Genomic DNA, 19,429 nt, shown 5'->3' with positions numbered 1-19,429 from the left:
ACTTATATGTGACAAATATTAATTATGTACTTACTGTAGACAGTTATGGGGATTTCTTTGAAGGTGCTACCACGAACAAACTGAAAATAAACATTATATTTAGTAACATGAAATGTAGTAGTTGTATTAACAAAATCTTGGCACCATGATTTTTAATTTTCACTGAAGTAAAGACAGTGAAGCTATCATTATATTTAGTAAAAATGAAGGCTTCATATAAATCATCTTCCAATTTCCTGCTGTTGGGCAACATGGCATAAAATGGTTGGATTTGTTACTCAGAGTTTTAAAAATTATAGAATAGTGAATCCCAAATTAAAAGTTCATTAAATAATACTCCCTATGTTGTCTGGTGCTTTAACCCTACCAATATTCAACCCAATATTTATCCTAGAATATTCCTTTACCTTTAACTATTGTGATTGGTGACAACTTCTTATAAGCAAATATTTTATCTTTCCATTATATTCTGTAGCAAAAATATTTGATAATAGAAAAATTATAGTTTCTTATCTACATGTCTTATCTTCCCTGCTGGACTGTAAACTTTTTGAATAAAGGGCCATATCTGATTCAACTTAATATTTCTCATAATACTTAACATTCTGCTTGGCCCCAAGTAGCTTTTATTAAATCCTCCTTAAACAAAACCATGAAGAAATAATGCCAGTGTACCATTATAATCAACAAAGAGCAATGCAGTCCCAGTGTACATCTACTTATTAATGTATACATTTCTAGTTTCTTATGTTAAACCTGCAATGTCTGTTCAACACATTAGAAACACATGCAATAACATCTGTACCTTAATTTGGATGTATTTGATCAGTTTATTAAGTATTTCCAGCAGTTGATCATTTCCAACAGGTGTGTCTGTGAAGAGGAATATTAAATGAATATTGTAAGAATGGATGAAATAAAAATCTAGGTTTCTATTGAAAAAGAGTTATGTTTTCATTAATCAGTTCAATAATTACCAACCTGCTGGATAGAGGAGTTTATCTACAACATGAATGACACCATTTGTTGTCATGATGTCAGATTCTTTTGATTTCAATTCATTTACCAGAAGTGTATCATTAACCTATTAAAACAGGGGATAATTTCAATGGGAAATTTAATGAAATATGAACATTAGGATAATTGAATAATAGATTAACACTCTCATAGATTCATACTAGAGAACTTACTCCTTTCAGAAAGATTTTGCTTCCTTGTGTGGTCTTTAAAATGTTAGTAACACCAGGTTCAAATCCCTTTCCAATGAAAACTCCTGGTGTCAGGTGATAAAGGATGATGTTTTGAAGAGCATTTTTGTTCCCTAGGGGGAAAAATATATATTTATTTAATAACATGTTATATATTTTTACATTTTGATATTATGAGGATGAAGGAGAAAAATATTTCTTTGTCTTTATTTTTTCCACACTGTAATTTCTCATAATATCATTGTTCTCTCAATGTGATATCAATGCTATGTCAAAACATGCAGTCCCTTCAATAAGTTCAATCAAAATATTATCCAACTTACTGGGAGAAAAAAGTCAAATTATTTTTGAAATTGTGACTATTTCTTTCTTTGTCACCTAGTTGTGTGCCCTTTAATAGAGACAACATAAGTGAACATCTAGTCCAACAACATTACGGTAAGCAGTTAATTGAGAACATTTATGAGTGACCCTCTAATTATTCCAAATGAAATTAAAGGAGACGAAGGCTAGCCATGAATAGGAAAGAGGGGACACTTTGGTGGCTGATATCTGGGCAGGACCGCTTGAGGAAGAAATGAGATCCTGAAATCAAGGGGCAAATATATCTGGTGTTCACTTCTACTCACGAATAAGAATTTCCTTTTCGTCGTTAGTCATTCCCTTAAAGGCATCGTTGGTTGGCACAAACAAGGTCCAATCTCCAGGCTGTGTCAGGAGCTCTTTCAAGTCTGCAGCTTCAAGTAGGCTGAGGAAGATGCTAAGCAGGAAGGACATATGGACATATGTTTATTTTATTAGATTTAATCTAGGTAAGCCTACCCACCATGCATGAAATAGAGTAGAATCCCTATACGTGGAAGCATGAGAAAATGGTTCATATGTTTTCATATGTTTCAAATGCAATTTACTGTTAAAGGTTTATCATGGGGAAATTATTTAAATATACATATGATTCTTAAATTTCCTAAACTCTATTTTCCCCCTATAAATCTTGGTGAGGTCACACTTTATTTAATATTCTGCAAAATAGTGTTTGCTAGAATATACTATCAGTTTTTAAAAACTTAATTATAAAAAGATTTGCAAGAAGTAGTTCAGTCTATTAGGTTGATTTTTGTTTGTTTTTTTACTTACCAAGTCATATTATGCTGCACCAGGAAGAAAAATATTGTTAAGAACATATCTTAATTTTAAAAACATTTGTATAGACTTTCTATTCTAAATTCTGTTCTCAGCAGTAGTGAATACCGAATGGATTTTGGAATACTTACTGTGAAACAAAACTATGCCAAAAGCTCTTATTCTCTTGTGGAGGTGAAACTAGTAAGCTTACCTGAAGCGCTTATCTTGTTTCAGTTTTTCATGGAGGGATTTCTCTGCTGGTTTGATGATCTCTTGGAATATGTGAATGGCACCATTTCTTCCTTGCTTGCTTCCTCTCACCATGCATGAATTTTCAATGCAGACAGCCTAGCAAAGAAATAAAGATACAGTTGTCCATTTCCTTACTTGAAATTCCCTACGTAAAAGAAGCTACATAATTGAATTTCTGGATGGGCTCTTCTAAGAGGTCACCTGACTTCTAATGCGAGAAAAAACAGTTTCTCTCCTCTGTTTTTAAGGTCTTGTACACTCTGACCTCACTTTTCCTATTCAACTAGGTCTTCCACTACTAAGCAAGCTACCCTATGTGTGGGGCAGGTAGTTTTGTCAGTGAATTTAAAAACTCCATATAATTCCACTTCTACATTTCCTATCATTCCTCTCTAGGTTCTAATCATTCTTACAGACCCTCTTTTGTGAACTTTCACCCTTTAACTTTTTAAGACCCTCTTTAACCATAAAGTTTCGTGACTTTACTGCCTCTTCACAGATATTTAGTATATTATCTTGACTGTAAGACACTATCAATTTTAAGTCAAATTACTGATTAAGTTATAGCATTTCTGAACAATAATATTTATATATGTATCATTTAGAATGCGGTGCATTTTCTGCATCATTTAAAATGTGTGTCTTGGCCTTGTGGAACTATGGTGCACAGGACTGTGTGTCATGTTTAGTTCAAGGTAATGCTTGACCTCCTATGAGTTCTTTTTTTTTTTTTTTTTTTTCCTATGAGTTCTTTTTAACTGTAGCTGCAAGGTTGCCTGGACAGAAACTGAACAGCACCACTAAGTAGCACTGTAATTCTGATAATAAATATTTTCTAGAAATTTTCCCTCAGATAAAGCACATTAGAACCACTTACTAGAAATCTTTATGTGCCTATAAAAGTTTATCCTGAAAGCCATTCAAAAGAGATTCGGTGGTTGGATGATGGTCATACATTAAAAGATCATCCTAAACATTGGACTCAATATAAAAATTACCTTGTAAACAGTAAAGTACGGTACTCTGTAAAGCAAAAGCTTATTTTAAATGAGTTTTAGTGATTTATGGAATTGAAATAATGCTTTAGAAAACGTTATTTATAATGAAACAAGTGCAAGTTATCAGAATTATTAATACACAGCACTTTTTGTATACTTTCCTCAAAGTCTTTTTAAACAAGCTCTTCAGTTCCCTGATCTTCCTATAAATATTTACTATTAAGACCACGTTAATAAGATTCTAAGGAACTTTTGTTACAAGAACAGTCTTTCGCAGATGTAGAGAATGGACTTGAGGACACGGGGAGGGCGAAGGGTAAGCTGGGACGAAGTGAGAGAGTAGCATGGACATATATACACTACCAAATGTAAAATAGATAGCTAGTGGGAAGCAGCTGCAGAGCACAGGGAGATCAGCTCGGTGTTTTGTGACCACCTAGAGGGGTGGGATAGGGAGGGTGGGAGGGAGACGCAAGAGGCAGGAAATATGGCGATATATGTATACGTATAGCTGATTCACTTTGTTATACAGCAGAAACTAATACAACATTGTAAAGGAATTATACTCTAATAAAGATGTTAAAAAAAAGAAAAAAGAACAGTCTTTGACAAGGGCACGTCATTTGACATTTAGGCCAGCATGGATATTTTATCTCATTCGGATTCACTTACTGTGCGATACACGAAGACTCTGAGCTGTTTGCCGCCAATGGTCTCGAGCTTTTGTCCATTGTAAAGCTCATTAAGGCCAACTTTTACTTTCAATATGTGATTCTGCAGAATTAATTTAAGAAGACGCTGATCCATGCTCAGAGTATCATCTATAAGTAAATTCATTACAAAAGAGTGTTATTTTGTTTAGAAAGCAAAGTTTCTCCTGTAAGAGAAAATCATGAAAATGGGTAATCCCTACCACTATAGATCTTATGGATCCTACACATATATAGTATATGAGATGACTACATGCCAAAAGCTAAGAATTCTGTGCACAAATTAGAAATTCCATGAGCTATTTCATCAAATGACTACAATATGATTCCAAGCAGTCCAAACAATGGGCTTCATCTATGTGAGGGCCACATGGTTTTATGTGGTCACTGACAAAAGTTAAACTCTAAGCCTGGCCAAGATTTTCTCTGAGAATCTGATGTCCATTAGTCACATGAGAAACTACTGATGAATCATTTCTACATTTATTTTTATTTATGGAGAGAGAGTTGAAGCATGTAACCTCTTAAAGATGGGTTGATGTCAACATGTATGGATATTATTATTACGAAAAGAAAAAACAGCATTTCTAGGAATTTGAATTTTCTCGTTAATAATTTTCTATGTCACAACCTAGTATTTGGAAAAGCATTAAAAAGGTGATACTTATTTAGTTTTTAATTGCTAAATTTTGCCTAACAATTTAAATATGTCTTTGTGAAGTCATTTTTTTCTGGAAAAAGTGTCAGGTTGTATTAATCTAAACACAGTCCTTGAATAGCAGCTACTAGGTCAAATACTTGTAATAACAGTTCACATCATAATATGGAAGTGTATCATTTTCTCCTGTTTGTATTTATTTATAATTTGATACCTTACATTCAAATTCTGAGTTGCAAAATGCACCTACGTATTCCTAAATATTATTATGTTGGTGTTTAAATAAACAAATCAGATTTATTTTTCTTAAGATCTGTTAATACATCCATTATGTGTGCTGGAAATATGATCAGGTTCACAGAACAACTGAAGACTACTTACCACAAACTTCCGCTTCCTGTAGGCTATTATCTATTATAATGAAATGTTTTGAAATGAAGGACATTTTAATAGACACTACATAGTGCTAATGCATTGTATGTGTAGCTGGTAAAGAAACTAATTAACACCTCACAAAATATCTATTATTTCTTAATGCAAACAATCATGGTGAAGAAACAATGTGTGTAGAGGAGGAAAGAGTAGGAATGACAGTGTCCAGTACATACCAGAAAATGCATTATTCACGGGTGCCAGCAAAGTGTATTCTCCATCTGGCCTCAGAGCAGATGCCAAGCCTAATTGGGCCACAAGGTCTGTGAAAGTGGTTTGCTGATTTCCAGCTAGCTCAATAACTTGTTTGGCTGTAACATAAACCATTACCATTCAAACAATGTCATCGTTGTTATTACCATAATCACGAAATTAGTAAATCAGTTCTTGGCTATTTTCCATAAGCTATTTGCTGTACTGGCAATGTGAAATCCTGCCTTTCCTTAGTAAGAGAGTTCCAGCTTCCCTTTTTTGGGGTTGATGACCAAAGACTTTCAGAAGGACAATATCTTTCTGACTTCTTGCTTTGCAGTTTTCTTGGATTCTTTATTACTTGCCTCTTATCTCTCTGCTCTTGTGAGTGCCATAGGTCTTTCATTTATCCAAAAGTAACCATTTGGTTATATCTTCCCTTCTGTTTTCAAGAAAAGCTCTGGCACTGTGATAATCTTTATCAATATTAGGTATTAGAAGTAAGTCAGGCAGAGAAAGACAAATATCATATGATATCGCTTACATGTGGAATCTAAAAAAATGGTACAAATGAACCTATTTACAAAACAGAAATAGAGTCATAGATGTAGAAACCAAACTTACAGTTACCAAGGGGGAAGGGAGGAAGGGATAAATTGGGAGATTGGGATTGACATATACATACTACTATATATAAAATAGATAACTAATAAGAACCTACTGTATAGCACAGGGAACTCTATTCAATACTCTGTAATGACCTATATGGGATTAGAATCTAAAAAAGAGTGGATATATGTACATGTATAACTGGTTCACTTTGCTGTACAGCAGAAACTAACACAACATTTTAAATCAACTATATCCCAATAAAAATTCATTAAAAAAAAAAAAAAAGAAACTCTGGAAAGCCAGAGGTCAATGCATGGAATGCCCATGACCACACAAGCTGCCTATTTAGTACTCAGCTCATTGTTAATTTTGTGTTTGTGCTTCATATGGCATTCCTTATACTGCACATTTATTTTCCATCTGCCTACTCTTAAGGCATCTAATTGGTAAATGATAGTAGGTAGAACAATATGAAACTGTTGCTCACCAGAATCAGGAATCAGGACCTGATCAATCAAATGGATAACACCATTATTTGTCACAATATCTTTTTTGTTCACCATTTTGATTCCATTTACTGTTATGCTGTCACCATCACATCCTATCTCAATTGTGTTTCCTTCCAGAGTCTCAAATACTGCTCCTCCCATGATAGCCTCGGAACACTGGAGGGTGTTTAAAATGTGGTACTTCAAGAGAGCTGGAGGACAAAGTACAAAGAGTAAGCTTTCAGATCAAGGAGAATAGCATTTGACCCTTAAAAGATGTGTTTCACTGTGGAACTAAGTATTCCTAAGAAATATAATATATATAAGACCTAAGTATTGACCTAAGGTTTTAAAATTCTGTTTATGTTCTCAAAATGTTTTTTCCATCAACTCTACAATAAAATTAGCTCGGCTCAGTAGGAAGTAAGAAGAAAAGAAGATCAGCTGCATGGAATTATTTGTGTAGTTCTAGAAAATGTGTTAGATCAAGTTCCCTCTATCATAAGAAAGGAATTTCCAATGGGAACAAAGAATAATTCCTCCTTTCAGAAGGCCTATAAAGTTATTTGCTAGTGATACCTGTTCCAAACACCCAAGCAGTATCTTACATCAGCTACCCATGACAGAACAGCTCTACAGGCATACTTCATTTCATTGAGCTTCACTATTTTGCACTTTGCAGATACTATGTTTTTTGTTTTTTTGGTTTTTTTTACAAATTGAAGGTTTGTAACAACCCTAAAGGCAACATCTAGAAAATAACCAAAATAAAGATGCTTTCTTGAAGGACTTCTGAAGGGATCTGTGCCTAAATTGTCTATATTTGCACCAAAATATCTCATCATAAATTGGTTAAGCCAATTTGGGGTAGGCTGAGTAAGCGAAATGTGCTAGTCACAATGTAAAATCTAGTTGAAACTAAAAAGGAGACTTGAAAGAAGCCAAGTTCTGTGTATCAATAGGTAATGGCCAAAGAGAACCATGCAATTTTCTCAACTCAACTTCAGTGTAAATTTAGAATTAAAAGCATTGAACAATATGTATACAGTATTAAAGTTTGATGATCTAATATTTCTTTTCAACACTTTCTAATTCTTTTTAATGTCTGCTACTTAGTTACTTGAAAGCAGTGCAGAAGAATGTGATCTTTAGGATACCCTGATTAATTATTTTAATTATTAAATTAATTATTGAATTACTTTGCCTACTCTTTCAAGGATTTTGTTTTTTAAGATTTTTATAGTCCACCTCAGAATAAAAGTTTTTCTTTGCCTTTGCTTATCAAAGGTGATAATGCTGGCAGGACTTGATCTCTTTTTCATTTCCTTTCTTGGAATTCTGGGAGGCTTCTCCTAGAGAGAGACAGTTAAGTACCTTCTGAAGCCACTTTGTCTCCCATGATCCTTTCTAGAACCCCTCGTGGAAGTTTCTCAAAAGCTTCATTGGTGGGAGCAAAGAGTGTGAAGTGACCATCTCTGCCAAGGGACTCCAATATATCAGATGTGATGGCAGCTGCCTGAAACACAAATGTGCTTTTTAGAGGCTGGCACATTGCAAATCCAGAAGAAAATTACAATACACTCAGTCTGGGTGGACATGAGGGAGTTGATTATATAGAAAACTATAGAAGTTAGATATAACTCTTGTTAGATCTTTAAAATATTATCTTTTGACGCAAACAACCATGCCTTTTCAAACTTTCCTCAAACTGTATGTAAGATGGGGAATTCTGCCAATGCTTGTGTGACTGAACAATATACAGCAGTAAACGTAATAATTGATGAATTCATTCTAAATGCACTAAGTACACTACAGTCATGAAACTAATCATTCTTTATCTGTCATGTCCACATAAATATTATTATTTCATATAAGGAGATGATTCCTTCTGCGTAAAATGAAAACCTTTTCATTTCAAGAAATACATTGGTTACGTGTCTGCCAGATTTAATAGCTTTTTATAATTATTTTAGATTCTGACAGGGAAAGAGGAGGAATTTCAATGGTCCCAGACAATCTGCTATTACTTCTTGTACTTACTTTAAAAGATGAGAGGTCATCTTCTGCTTCAATAAAGTCCTGAATTGAGGTACCAATTTGTGTAAGGACACGGTCAATGACGTGCACAACACCGTTTGTTGCAATCTGGTTCCCATGGATGATTCGAGCACAGTTAACAGTGACAACCTAATTATTTGAGAAAATCAAATTTTAGAAATCACAGCTATCTATTGACCACTGAGACTGCAAGCCCCCATTTCCTGTTTTTCATGATTACTGGTAAATGTAACATGAAAGAACTGACATTCTGAATGTAAATTCTGAGGGTGAAAACTTACATATTACTATATCCAAAAAAAAAAAAACAAAACCTGGGAAAAAATGCAACCAGTTGAGAACCCAAGTCCAGTTACACTTAACATACCTAGAAATGCAAGGCAAAAACATTTTTTTTGTTTAAATTATTGCTTTTATTCCTCTATTTCTTTCATAGAGATAGTCATACACTATTTCTAATGTAGGTCAATGAGTTACATAAAGAAGTCTAATTAGTCCTAAAAAAAAGTTCTGAGACAGAAACAAACAATTATTGCATAAATATAATCAGTTCTATTTCAATGATTTCCTAAATATTGAGTCCTCACTGACCCTTTATTTCCTGGAACTCTGACTGTTGAAAGAGCTCTATGACCCTGGTTGGACGTCTCCCACAAAGACTTTATTAAAACACACAAGAACCTAAATCAGTATAGTAGCCAGAGGGTGAATAAAAGAATACTCATTCTCTGATTTTTCTCTGATAAATTCTCTGACAAATACTTATTATTTTTTCTGATTATTAGTTTTTCAAACACATCAAATACTAAAATTTCCTTTTGTAGAACACCTAAGTCTACTATCAATGAACTATCAATTTAATTTCTTCCTTGCAATCACGCTTTAATAGAAATCACTCACTGAATTAGAAATTTACATGCTCTAGATGTAGGGAAAAGTCTTGATATGGCATTTACATTATATTCACTAACTTTTTATTATTTCTGGGAACCTTATATAAAAGGTATAGAAAAAAATTAAGGGCAATGTTATTGAGAAAGGTACTTTTTATTAATGAAACTTACCCCATTAGGATAATGGTTAATGGAGAGCCCCAAATTGTTATACATCGGATGAACAATCATGCCGTTTTTCAAGTCCTTGGTCAACATTCTCTTATTAATCATGTGGCTATGTAGAGCATTCAATAATTCAACATTTACGTTGCTCTCCAAACCTCTACGGATATCCTAGGAAAAATTGAAATGACAGAAGTTTATTTTATTATAGTTAATTATTTAAAATCTTATAATCGCTCTGTTTCTACTCTTGTTATTTTCTCATTGAATTACTCAGACGGTCAAGCCAAATTGACATAAATAACTTAAAATTATACTATTTCAATTGATTAAGAAATTTTGTAAGTAGAGGTACTCAGTAAAGGGTTCCAGCTCTTACAGAGCACTTGGACATTTTTAGAGACAAAACAAAATTTTTAATAAATGTATTGATGAAGAGATGATCTTGCTGTAAAGGCTTAGGGAATATGAAATTATCAGATATTTAAAGTACTTTGAGTGGAAAACAAAATAAAAGTGGCATTATATTTGTGTACAACATCAGAGTTTTAATAACCGTTTTATGTTTATTCTATGACAAATTCAAGAATTCAACCATCCTGTACCTTTTAATTTATCCAATACCACACTATAAAATACTGTACTTGGTGTTATGAGAAATACAATGATAAGTAAGGTGAAGTCTCGACCTTTGAGGTACTTATTCTATAGCAGCAGGCAAAAATAAACATAGTAAGATAAAGGACGGAAGGAGAAAAAAAATGCTTTCCAGATCAAATGAAGATGGCTGGCAATTCAGGTTTGGAGACAGGTCTTGCAGGGTAGGTAGACAGGGTAGGGACGGTGTGATGATCATTCTAAGTCCAGCTGCTGGCACAAGGTGAACGTTGGGAAAGCAGAAGTTGTCCAGTGTGGTTATTATATGCCTTTACGTTTCTCAGATAATATTAAGAAAGAAATTTTAGAAAGTATATGGGACCATAACATAGAAGACTTTAATGCCCAAGTAAAGAGTAAATTAAACTGGCAATGGGGAGCCATTGAGGCTGTTGTGGGCTTGGAATATAATGATTAGCCTGGGCTTTAGGAAGGTTAATCTGGTGGTAGTGCATAGCAGGAAAAAGACTATTATGAGGATGAAAAATGAGATATGGGTGACTAACAGTAGTTTCTAAGAACTGAAGAGAGGCAAAGTAAGGATAACTCATAATTTTCAAGTTTGAACTCTGAGATTGGTACTGCCAATTATGGAAAAAAGACAGCAGAAAAGCAGTTGTTGATGGGGAGAAAGAAAGTGGCATCTATTTTAGATAATGTTTTGTTTAAAGATACAGATGGTGTATCCAAGGAGAAATATTAAGATAGATGTTAGAAATATTCTCCTGGGATTCAAGAAACACAGATTCCATGGCTCTATGCATTAAAGTGAAAGCTGAAGCCATCAGAAGTGCATCTAAACTTCAGAGTATAGTTCCTGGAAGAGACCTTAATAAGACCCATTCTAAAGGCATGGAAGAAGAGGAGTCTGCAAAAAGGACCAGAAAGGTGGTTAGAGATGTGGTCAAAGACAACCAGAAGAGAGAAAGTTCTATAATGCAAGCAATTAACCTCACAGTTAATGAAGCAAGATAGAATCTAGAAGAATCTGCCTAAGTTTTACTAAGTATTGTATGACTCTAGTAGTAATTATCAGTTCATCTTCATATCAAGTAGAAAGTAGGAATATATTTCTATACCAGTTTTACAGATTTGTATATTGTCATAATTTAGTGTGTTGTAAATCAGATTATGCACAAAAAAGCCTGAAAATTAAATGTATTGCTTACAACCCTTCAATTTAAATATCCACACACGTTTATAAATCTGTCAGTCTCTGAACAGCCATATATATTTACATATAATTAAAATAATAAGTATATGTATAATATAGCTTATTAAAAATTTTAAATTCCACTAGGCTTCTTAACTTGCCTTTCTATGAGATATGTCATTTAAAATTACCTATATTTCTTCACAACCAAAAGGGAAAGAGGAAAGGAGTAAAATAGAATAATGATAAAGTGCTTGTTCAATCCACTATTAGTTTGCCTTTATTAGTCCATGAGCCTACTGGGATGTTATTCCATTTATGGATGTATTAAAATGATTTTCTCCTTACCCTCAATTAACTCATCCTTTTATGTATCCTCATATATGTACGACAGAAAGATATACAATTTCTATTCATTTCCAAGTCAGTAAACCAATTAAAGTATACCAATAGCAGTAAAAAAATTTATATTCATGAAAATAATGAATTACAGAATCCAGGTTGTCCCAAGCCTCGTTACTTGGTGCGAAGTAAGTGAATGACCCCTTTCCTTCGATCTCTCCCCTCAGTTTTGAGACATCAGAATAACGCTGCGTGGTGGTGGCTCCCACAATGCCCAGGGTACCATAAACATGGTCAATAGGCATAACTGAAATAATCAAGAGATGAATAAATACTTAGGAAAAAATTTCAAGAATGTTATTTTACAATAATTTAACCTTTACACAAAGCCCCCCAATATATTAAATGATAATTTTAGCAATACAGTTCTATAAATCATCAATTTTATGTGAAAGTTGCCTTTTGAATGTCAAATAATAAAGTACTATTGAAAAATATCATTCCATATATCCTTGGTGTTGAGGGAAAATGAATTTTCAATTATTATCCTTGTTTGAGGTTTAGTCTGTTTACATGTCAAATCTGCTATGTCAATATGGTTCAATTACAATTATTAGTAAGTATCTTTGATTATTTCTCTGTAAACAACAAAAGTTCCTCACTTCTCGCTGACAATGGCAAAGGTAATTTATTTTTTCGTGTTGGCTTAAAGCTCCTAAATAGTATAATACTGTTAGGTATAGGGGTGTAATTATACAGATTTGGGTCCCTGAAAGAAATATGTAGACCTGCTTCTTTTCATCATAATTTCAGGAAGGAAATATATAAAAATATCTAATACTTCTAGAATACATCTTCTGAACTTCAGAAGAAGTTCAGACATTAATATATGAATGTCAGCCTGAAGTTTGGGTGCAGCCAACTTATTTTTTATGACTCTGTCTTATTTAAAATTTAGTATGATTTGGATCATATCATAGGAGAAATGGTTATTACCTTTGTGAATATAGCAAGACTAGGTACACAATTAGTAAATTAAGTCACAAAATCAGGATTTAAAAACACCCCAACAGGATGGGAAAAATGAGTCAAATGTGACAGTTAAATGTCACAGGGTTCCATTTAAGTCCCACGCCTAAGTTAAAAAAAAAAAAACAAATCCCAAAGGAAGACTTGATTTGACAGTATTCATTTAAAAAAGATCTGTAATCAATGTTAATTACTTAAAAATTCAGCATGAGTTAATGATATGACATGGTTACCAATAACATTAACCAAAGTTCAGGAGCCCACCTGCCCCAAACTGAGATATTTGTCTTAATATTTTCTCAGCTTCCTGGACACACATAGATAGTAGACACCAGTCTTGGATCACAATCAGAAGGAAAAAAACGACTGGATTAGAGGCTTTTCATGGGTTGCTGTCAATTACAGTAAGGACTCCAAAGTCTATATCACATTCAAACTGGGGGCCATGAGCCCAGAGAAGAGAAGATTCTGTTGGGGAAGAGAAGGTAGCTGGAGGAAGGGTGTGATGATTTGTGTTAACTATCTGAATGGCTGTCATTTCAAAGAGGAAATAGATGAACTAATTTTTCTCTAGTTGGCAAGTTACAGGAAACTAACTTTCAATCTGAGAAACGTTATAAAATCAGAACTGTTGAAGCAGAGAAGATGATGTCTTGCCAAGTAGTCAGCCCATGTTCCTAGACAAATTCAAAGAAAGGGATTTTGTAGTGGCGATTTTTGTTCTTGAAGGAAAGTTGAACTAATTTAAATTTAGAATAAGCTTCTGTTGTCCAGCATTTAGTGTATATGATGTATATTTGAATACTTTATCAACATGATAAAGTCATGATTAACACCAAGATATGGGGGATATATCTTGGATTTATCATGGTGCTAAATACACACACACACACACAATTGGCTTCGCTATAAGCTACTTCAACTCTTTTTCCTCAAACAAGACAAATTCCTCATTTAATTCAGTAATTGAAACTTTACCTGCTGGGCAGCCTTTCATTCCTTCCATCCTCATATAACCAGGGCAGCATTCATATAACACAGTCCTATACATTGGAAGAAAATTAATATTAAAATGGGAGAACTACAAAGGATATATTTTGACATAAACTTAGCAAAACATATTACTTATTGCCTTGATTTATTGAGAATTTAGAAATCCAGTTTTTTTGTTTGTTTATGACATCAAGGTATTTATATTAGCTTGATTTCTCTCTATAGCCTCATGGCATGGTGGAAAAATTCCAGGATCTTGAGCCAGAAGAATGGAGTTTGGTTCCCAGTTCCACTACTTAGTTGATGTGTGACCTTGAGCAAATCATTTAATAAATTTGAGTCTCAGTTTCCCCAACTATTTAACATGAAGGTAGTAGCTAAAATACTTATTCATGGGTAGTTGTGAATCTCAAATAAAACAATGCTTTGGAAATAATTTTGCAAACTATAAATAGCTATAAATGTTTATTAGTATAAGGTTATTAGGAGCTAAGAACGTCAGAAAAATTTATTAACTCACTTATCGGTAGTAAAACATGAAACTATAGATGAGAATAACATTTCTGGCATGGAATATTGGCTTAAGGATAGTTAAAAGATAAGAATATAGAGATAAGTGGGAAACTAAATTTTCAAACTGTTCTCTAATTTTAATATAATTTCAAGAATAGCTGGTATCAGAAACATATACAGACTGTAAGAGAGCCTTATGCAAATATGGTCCCTGACATAATTTTATTTACATGGCTACCCATAAAAATAAATGTGAATATTTGGATGCCAAGGGATTGATTAAGAATTGCTTATACTTTAGCTTTAGCATATATCATAAACAATAAGAATGAGATACATAATTTTTAGTCCGGGACTAATAATACTTTATATAAAATAGTAAATAGAAGAAGAAATTGCTAAAGTAGCAAAAATTTCTATAACATATGCTCATATTAATGCACTATATGGTATAGAATTCCAAAACAGGCAATTGCAATTTCAGATGATACTTGAACAATACAGTTGTCTGAGTTAATGCTTTGAAAGCAATGACAACAAAGAAGTATTTTTCCCAGGAAATTTATGCTACACAAAACTCAAAGTTCCCATATTGTCAGTAGGACAAATAAGAGTAAAAAAATATCATGAATGTGCATATCTCTGAAAGTGGGAAATTTATCTTCATTTTCTGAATAGTATCTAAAATCTCATGGAAATGCCAACTGAAAATGTCACTGACATTTTTTTGAAGGAGGTCTACAAAATTCTATATTATTGAGCCAATATATATTGTGGGGAATATCTTAAACCTAGGAAACTTCCTGTTTTTCATTAGACCCACCCAGTTACTTCCCTCAAATCCCCAAAGCAGCTATTCAAACAGAAGATAAACATTTCTGTCAACTGATACATAAAGTCCTAAAGATGACTTTGGAAACTTTAGCAGCTGCAAGCAGATGGCAAATCAGGCATTCTTCCTGTCAATGTTACTGATTCCTTTGGTTGTTTGAAACTAGCAACTAGCGTTTACATTTATTCCAGAGCACAGATGTTAATGTGTTTGTGAAAATGAAGTTAAGGGAAATAAGCTAATATAATTAAACAAAGGAGACACTGTTACATTTCTGGTAAAAAAAGCAGGCTTCAAAGCAAGAATTTTTTTTTCTTTTTTAATGGAAAGCAAGAAAGAATCTTGGTATAAGCTTTGTACAAGCGTCGGCATCTCTAACATATTTAGATGGTTAAAGTAAGATTGTATCGGACTTCCTTAACTTCCGGGAAGTGTGTAATAAAAATTTTCCCTAAATATTTCAGAGAGCAGGTCCTTTCTTATGCAGTTAGTGTGCCTTCCAAATAGGCCTCATGGTAACCAAGAATACAAAGAACAAAGCGAGAAAAATCCAGAGCTTTGGAGTTCCCAACTGGGGCCTGACCTAAATCATGGCCAGGATCCTTGTAACTACTGACTTACGCTGTAGTTGTGTGAATGATCCACAAGTCTAGCAGATTTATGCAAACTAATAAGAATAATGTCCAGGTCAAAAAGTAACATTGGTTAAAACTCTGTTAAGCCAACATGTGGGAACAGGCAGCAATGTCCTGTGGGTCCTAGCCGTGGTTACCATGGGGAGGCACAGTCCAGATAAGGTTATATGCCTTGAATACGTGATTCTTAGTAAAATAAAGAGAACCCTATGCATTTTAAATAGGCATCTGCACACACCTCCTTTTCACACCAGCATATACCCAATTTGCTTAAAGTAGTTTAAATTTAAGTACGATTAATATTATGAGTTAGAGTTACTTAGTAATTTCACATTAGTGCATTAGTTCATTCATTTTACCTTCAGAAACTCTCCAAGTATTAAATCTGCATTTCACAGGCAAAGAAACAAGACTCCAAAATGTTATGTGATTCCACAGTTAATATTTGTAACCAATATTATTAAGTTAAGAATATGTTTTTTAACAATCCCCCAATCCTTCCACCTATTTAGAGTAACTGAAGTTTAATGATGATGTGCTTCAGATATTCTGGTTCTCAAGTCATCCTTCACTGAGGTTGCTGTCCAAAGTAATATGAAGCAGGCAGGAGCCATTTCACTGACTGAGGATGACATCTTTAATTTTTTTTTATCTATAATTCAGCTCCTTCATCTTAAAATGAAGAATTTGCACCACATGAGTACTTATCAACCTTTATATGTCTAGGATTATATTTCTTCTACCAATATTTATTAATTGATTAAACCAATAAGCTATCAAGTAATAAAAATGTTTTCCAACTCTAGATTAATCAGTGAAGTATATAACTAAGTTGAAAAGTAATCATCTTTTTGGCTGTTGAAATAGTAATATAGTGGTGGGTTTCCATTATCACCTTTGGGGACCCCTGGAGATCTGACAGTTTGGGATGGAATGACTGGATTAAATGAAGATATGAAACCTAAGTCCCTTCCAACTTTAAGCTTTGATGAAAACTCTGGGGTAAACTGGTGTACTTTATATAATTTCTAAATGACTGTAGGCAAACATTAATTTTTACCTGAAAACCCTGGTATTTCACATCAATTTGTTCTTCTGGCATTTTTTTTAAATAAAATGAGGAAACTGAGGCAAAGAGGTTAATTGACTTGCCTAAGACAAAAGAGGCCAAACCAGGAGTAGAAATGACATAGTCAAACTGTCAGTGATTCTATACCAGATCACATGGCCAGTGCCATAGATTCAGGAATAACATGAGTTCCACTAGTAGAGGGAGAAATTCAGGGAAAATGTCTTCATTCATATGTGATCCACTTTTTTTAAGCTCACAATTTTGCAGAATATTTTCAAGAAGATCATGTGTATGTCCAAGGAAAGACATGGGCATTGTGGTGTTGTCTTTGGAACTGGCACATTAAGGAAAAAATGACACTTACGTTTTCTTTCCACAGATGGCACCTTGATACCAGTTCCTACAAGTGCTAAAGTATTTCCTTTTGGTGCCCAAAATCTGTTGAAGGGCGCAGACATTTGGGCTGGAAGATGGAAGGAAAGAAAGTTAATGTCCTAATGACAACTAGTTTTTCATATCTACATGTCAGATAGTACAAAAAGAAAAAAGTTAATATGTGGATTCGATTATCAAAGATGCAATTCTAAAAAAAGATGTGATTCTAGTCAGCACAAATCTCATTCTGATCCAATCCTCCTGAATCATTGGAAAAACTAAAGTCTATGAGAGACAGAGAGAGAGGAAATTATACATCTCTGAGAGTAAAATGCCATTGTTTCAAAAGTTAACCTAATAGAATTAAACAACGTGTCTTATTACTTTTAATAGTAGGTATTTCACTGACACTTTTAAACCAAACGTGCTCATTTAGGGTTTGGGGGTGGCTTAAGGCTCTGGAACAATGACAGATCAGACAGCAAAATAGACAGGTTTTCCTAAGTCCAGGGACACTGTACTCTGTAATTTTCTAGGTAAGCAATCACGGAAGTAAATGAATGCTAAGATTAACTTAAATAATATGGCTGCACAAAGGAAAATTTATTGCTTTGCCTGGAAGTAATTAGATTAAGACATCCTCTGCCAGAATTTTAAGTGTTTTTCTCCCTTAAAAAGAAGGAAGTCTTATTTGCTCTGTAAGGCAAGGGAACTTTGGGGCATTATTAACATCCCTCTGAGACATTGTGGATGTAGTACCAAGATCCATTTCAAAAATTAATAATAAATTGTTGTTTAAGTTACTAAATTATGTCTGATAACTTTAAAAATGCTAAGTTATAGTTGAGTTTATTCTAAGAAATAAAGTTTTTGCAAATTGTACAGAATGCAAAATTTAAAGGCATTCTTAAATGCTTCAAAAAATTCAGAAAACTGGTTACATTACCTATTAATTTTCATAATAAATGAAGTTTTCCCTAACATAATGTGAGATATTTCAAAGCTGTTTACATAATGAGAGTCTCCAACAATAGATTCTTTCATCTTGGAAACCTCATTCTAGAAATTTGGAATCAAATAAAAGCACAAATAAACTGAATCATGAAGAAATGCCCTGTTAAATGTTGTTAATTACATTAAAATCTTACAGTGTTCCATAAAAAGCAATTATACACAAGTTTTTTGTACCGTAATCCTTAAAGTTTAAAACACATACATCAACCACAGAATACTCATTTTTTCCTTTTTCTTGTTACATTGTAATAAGCAGGAAAAAAAAAAAACCCTGAGGTATAAATAAGGAACTGTATGTAGAATTGTACATATAACAAGCTAAGGGAAAAGAAGGTTAATAAAATCAAACCACTGACTTACCCCTGATCCCGGCCCCTGATACGGCTGTGAGCCAAGATCTTGTCATAATGACCATTGGCATTTGCAGGGTTAACCACAACAAGCAAGAATAGAGAAAATATGGATAAGAGAGGAATCATCTCTAGTCTCTCCGTTGCAGTTAGTCCACGAAGAGAACTGGCAGTGGGCTTTGGAGAGCTCAGAGCTTATATACATGGCAGAGTTCTGGGAGGGAGCTCTGTATCAACCTGGGAATCTGAACTCTCTCCAGAAGACATCAGCAACTTCAAGTTGCCAGCTAGAATCTGCTTTTTCAGCTATGTTTACTGAGCACACTGAGCCTCTTTTTCTTCTCATTATCAAAAGGATATTTATTTTATTTTTATATTATTTTTCTCTTTATTTTTACTACCTGGCTCATTTCATGTTCATATTTCTGTTTTATTCTTTTGTAATTTAGAGGGTTTTTATGGGAAATGATTTTATTTAGATTTTAAGGATCATTCTGTAATACATCCTTTTCAGGGTGCATGTCCCTGTGCTCAATGAGAGTATGATTTGATCTTATCACATCTTGTCATATTCAGTTCACATCAGAACTGAAAGATTATTTTTCACCAGATAACAAAGGTAGATGTAGGTTGGATAATCACAAGGCAGTAATGGCTGTTGATTAAAAACAAA

General features: G+C 33.7%; 1 protein-coding gene across 4 annotated transcripts in view; it reads right to left on the bottom strand.

Annotated features, from left to right (window-relative positions):
- Window positions 1–18,908, bottom strand: part of POSTN (periostin) — a 34,080-nt gene extending 15,172 nt beyond the window's left edge. For 3 of the 4 annotated variants that reach the window (XM_082675604.1, XM_082675603.1, XM_082675605.1), the window contains exons 1-16: window positions 18,767–18,908; window positions 17,382–17,480; window positions 13,951–14,015; window positions 12,093–12,250; window positions 9,798–9,962; window positions 8,716–8,862; window positions 8,050–8,191; window positions 6,675–6,887; window positions 5,560–5,694; window positions 4,256–4,404; window positions 2,545–2,681; window positions 1,838–1,968; window positions 1,191–1,321; window positions 982–1,084; window positions 806–873; window positions 35–80 (exon numbers count right to left, since the gene is read on the bottom strand). In XM_082675604.1, the coding sequence (XP_082531730.1) occupies window positions 35–80; window positions 806–873; window positions 982–1,084; window positions 1,191–1,321; window positions 1,838–1,968; window positions 2,545–2,681; window positions 4,256–4,404; window positions 5,560–5,694; window positions 6,675–6,887; window positions 8,050–8,191; window positions 8,716–8,862; window positions 9,798–9,962; window positions 12,093–12,250; window positions 13,951–14,015; window positions 17,382–17,480; window positions 18,767–18,885 (2,008 nt within the window). In that variant the 5' untranslated portion in view covers window positions 18,886–18,908. The remainder of the gene's footprint in view (window positions 1–34; window positions 81–805; window positions 874–981; window positions 1,085–1,190; window positions 1,322–1,837; window positions 1,969–2,544; window positions 2,682–4,255; window positions 4,405–5,559; window positions 5,695–6,674; window positions 6,888–8,049; window positions 8,192–8,715; window positions 8,863–9,797; window positions 9,963–12,092; window positions 12,251–13,950; window positions 14,016–17,381; window positions 17,481–18,766) is intronic. The other variant, XM_082675602.1, reaches the window with a different exon arrangement.
- Window positions 18,909–19,429: the final 521 nt, after the last annotated feature.

Source organism: Grampus griseus (genome assembly GCF_964374135.1).
Source record: "Grampus griseus genome assembly, chromosome: 18".
NCBI lineage: Eukaryota > Metazoa > Chordata > Mammalia > Artiodactyla > Delphinidae > Grampus > Grampus griseus.
This window is presented reverse-complemented; position numbering and strand designations above follow the sequence as displayed.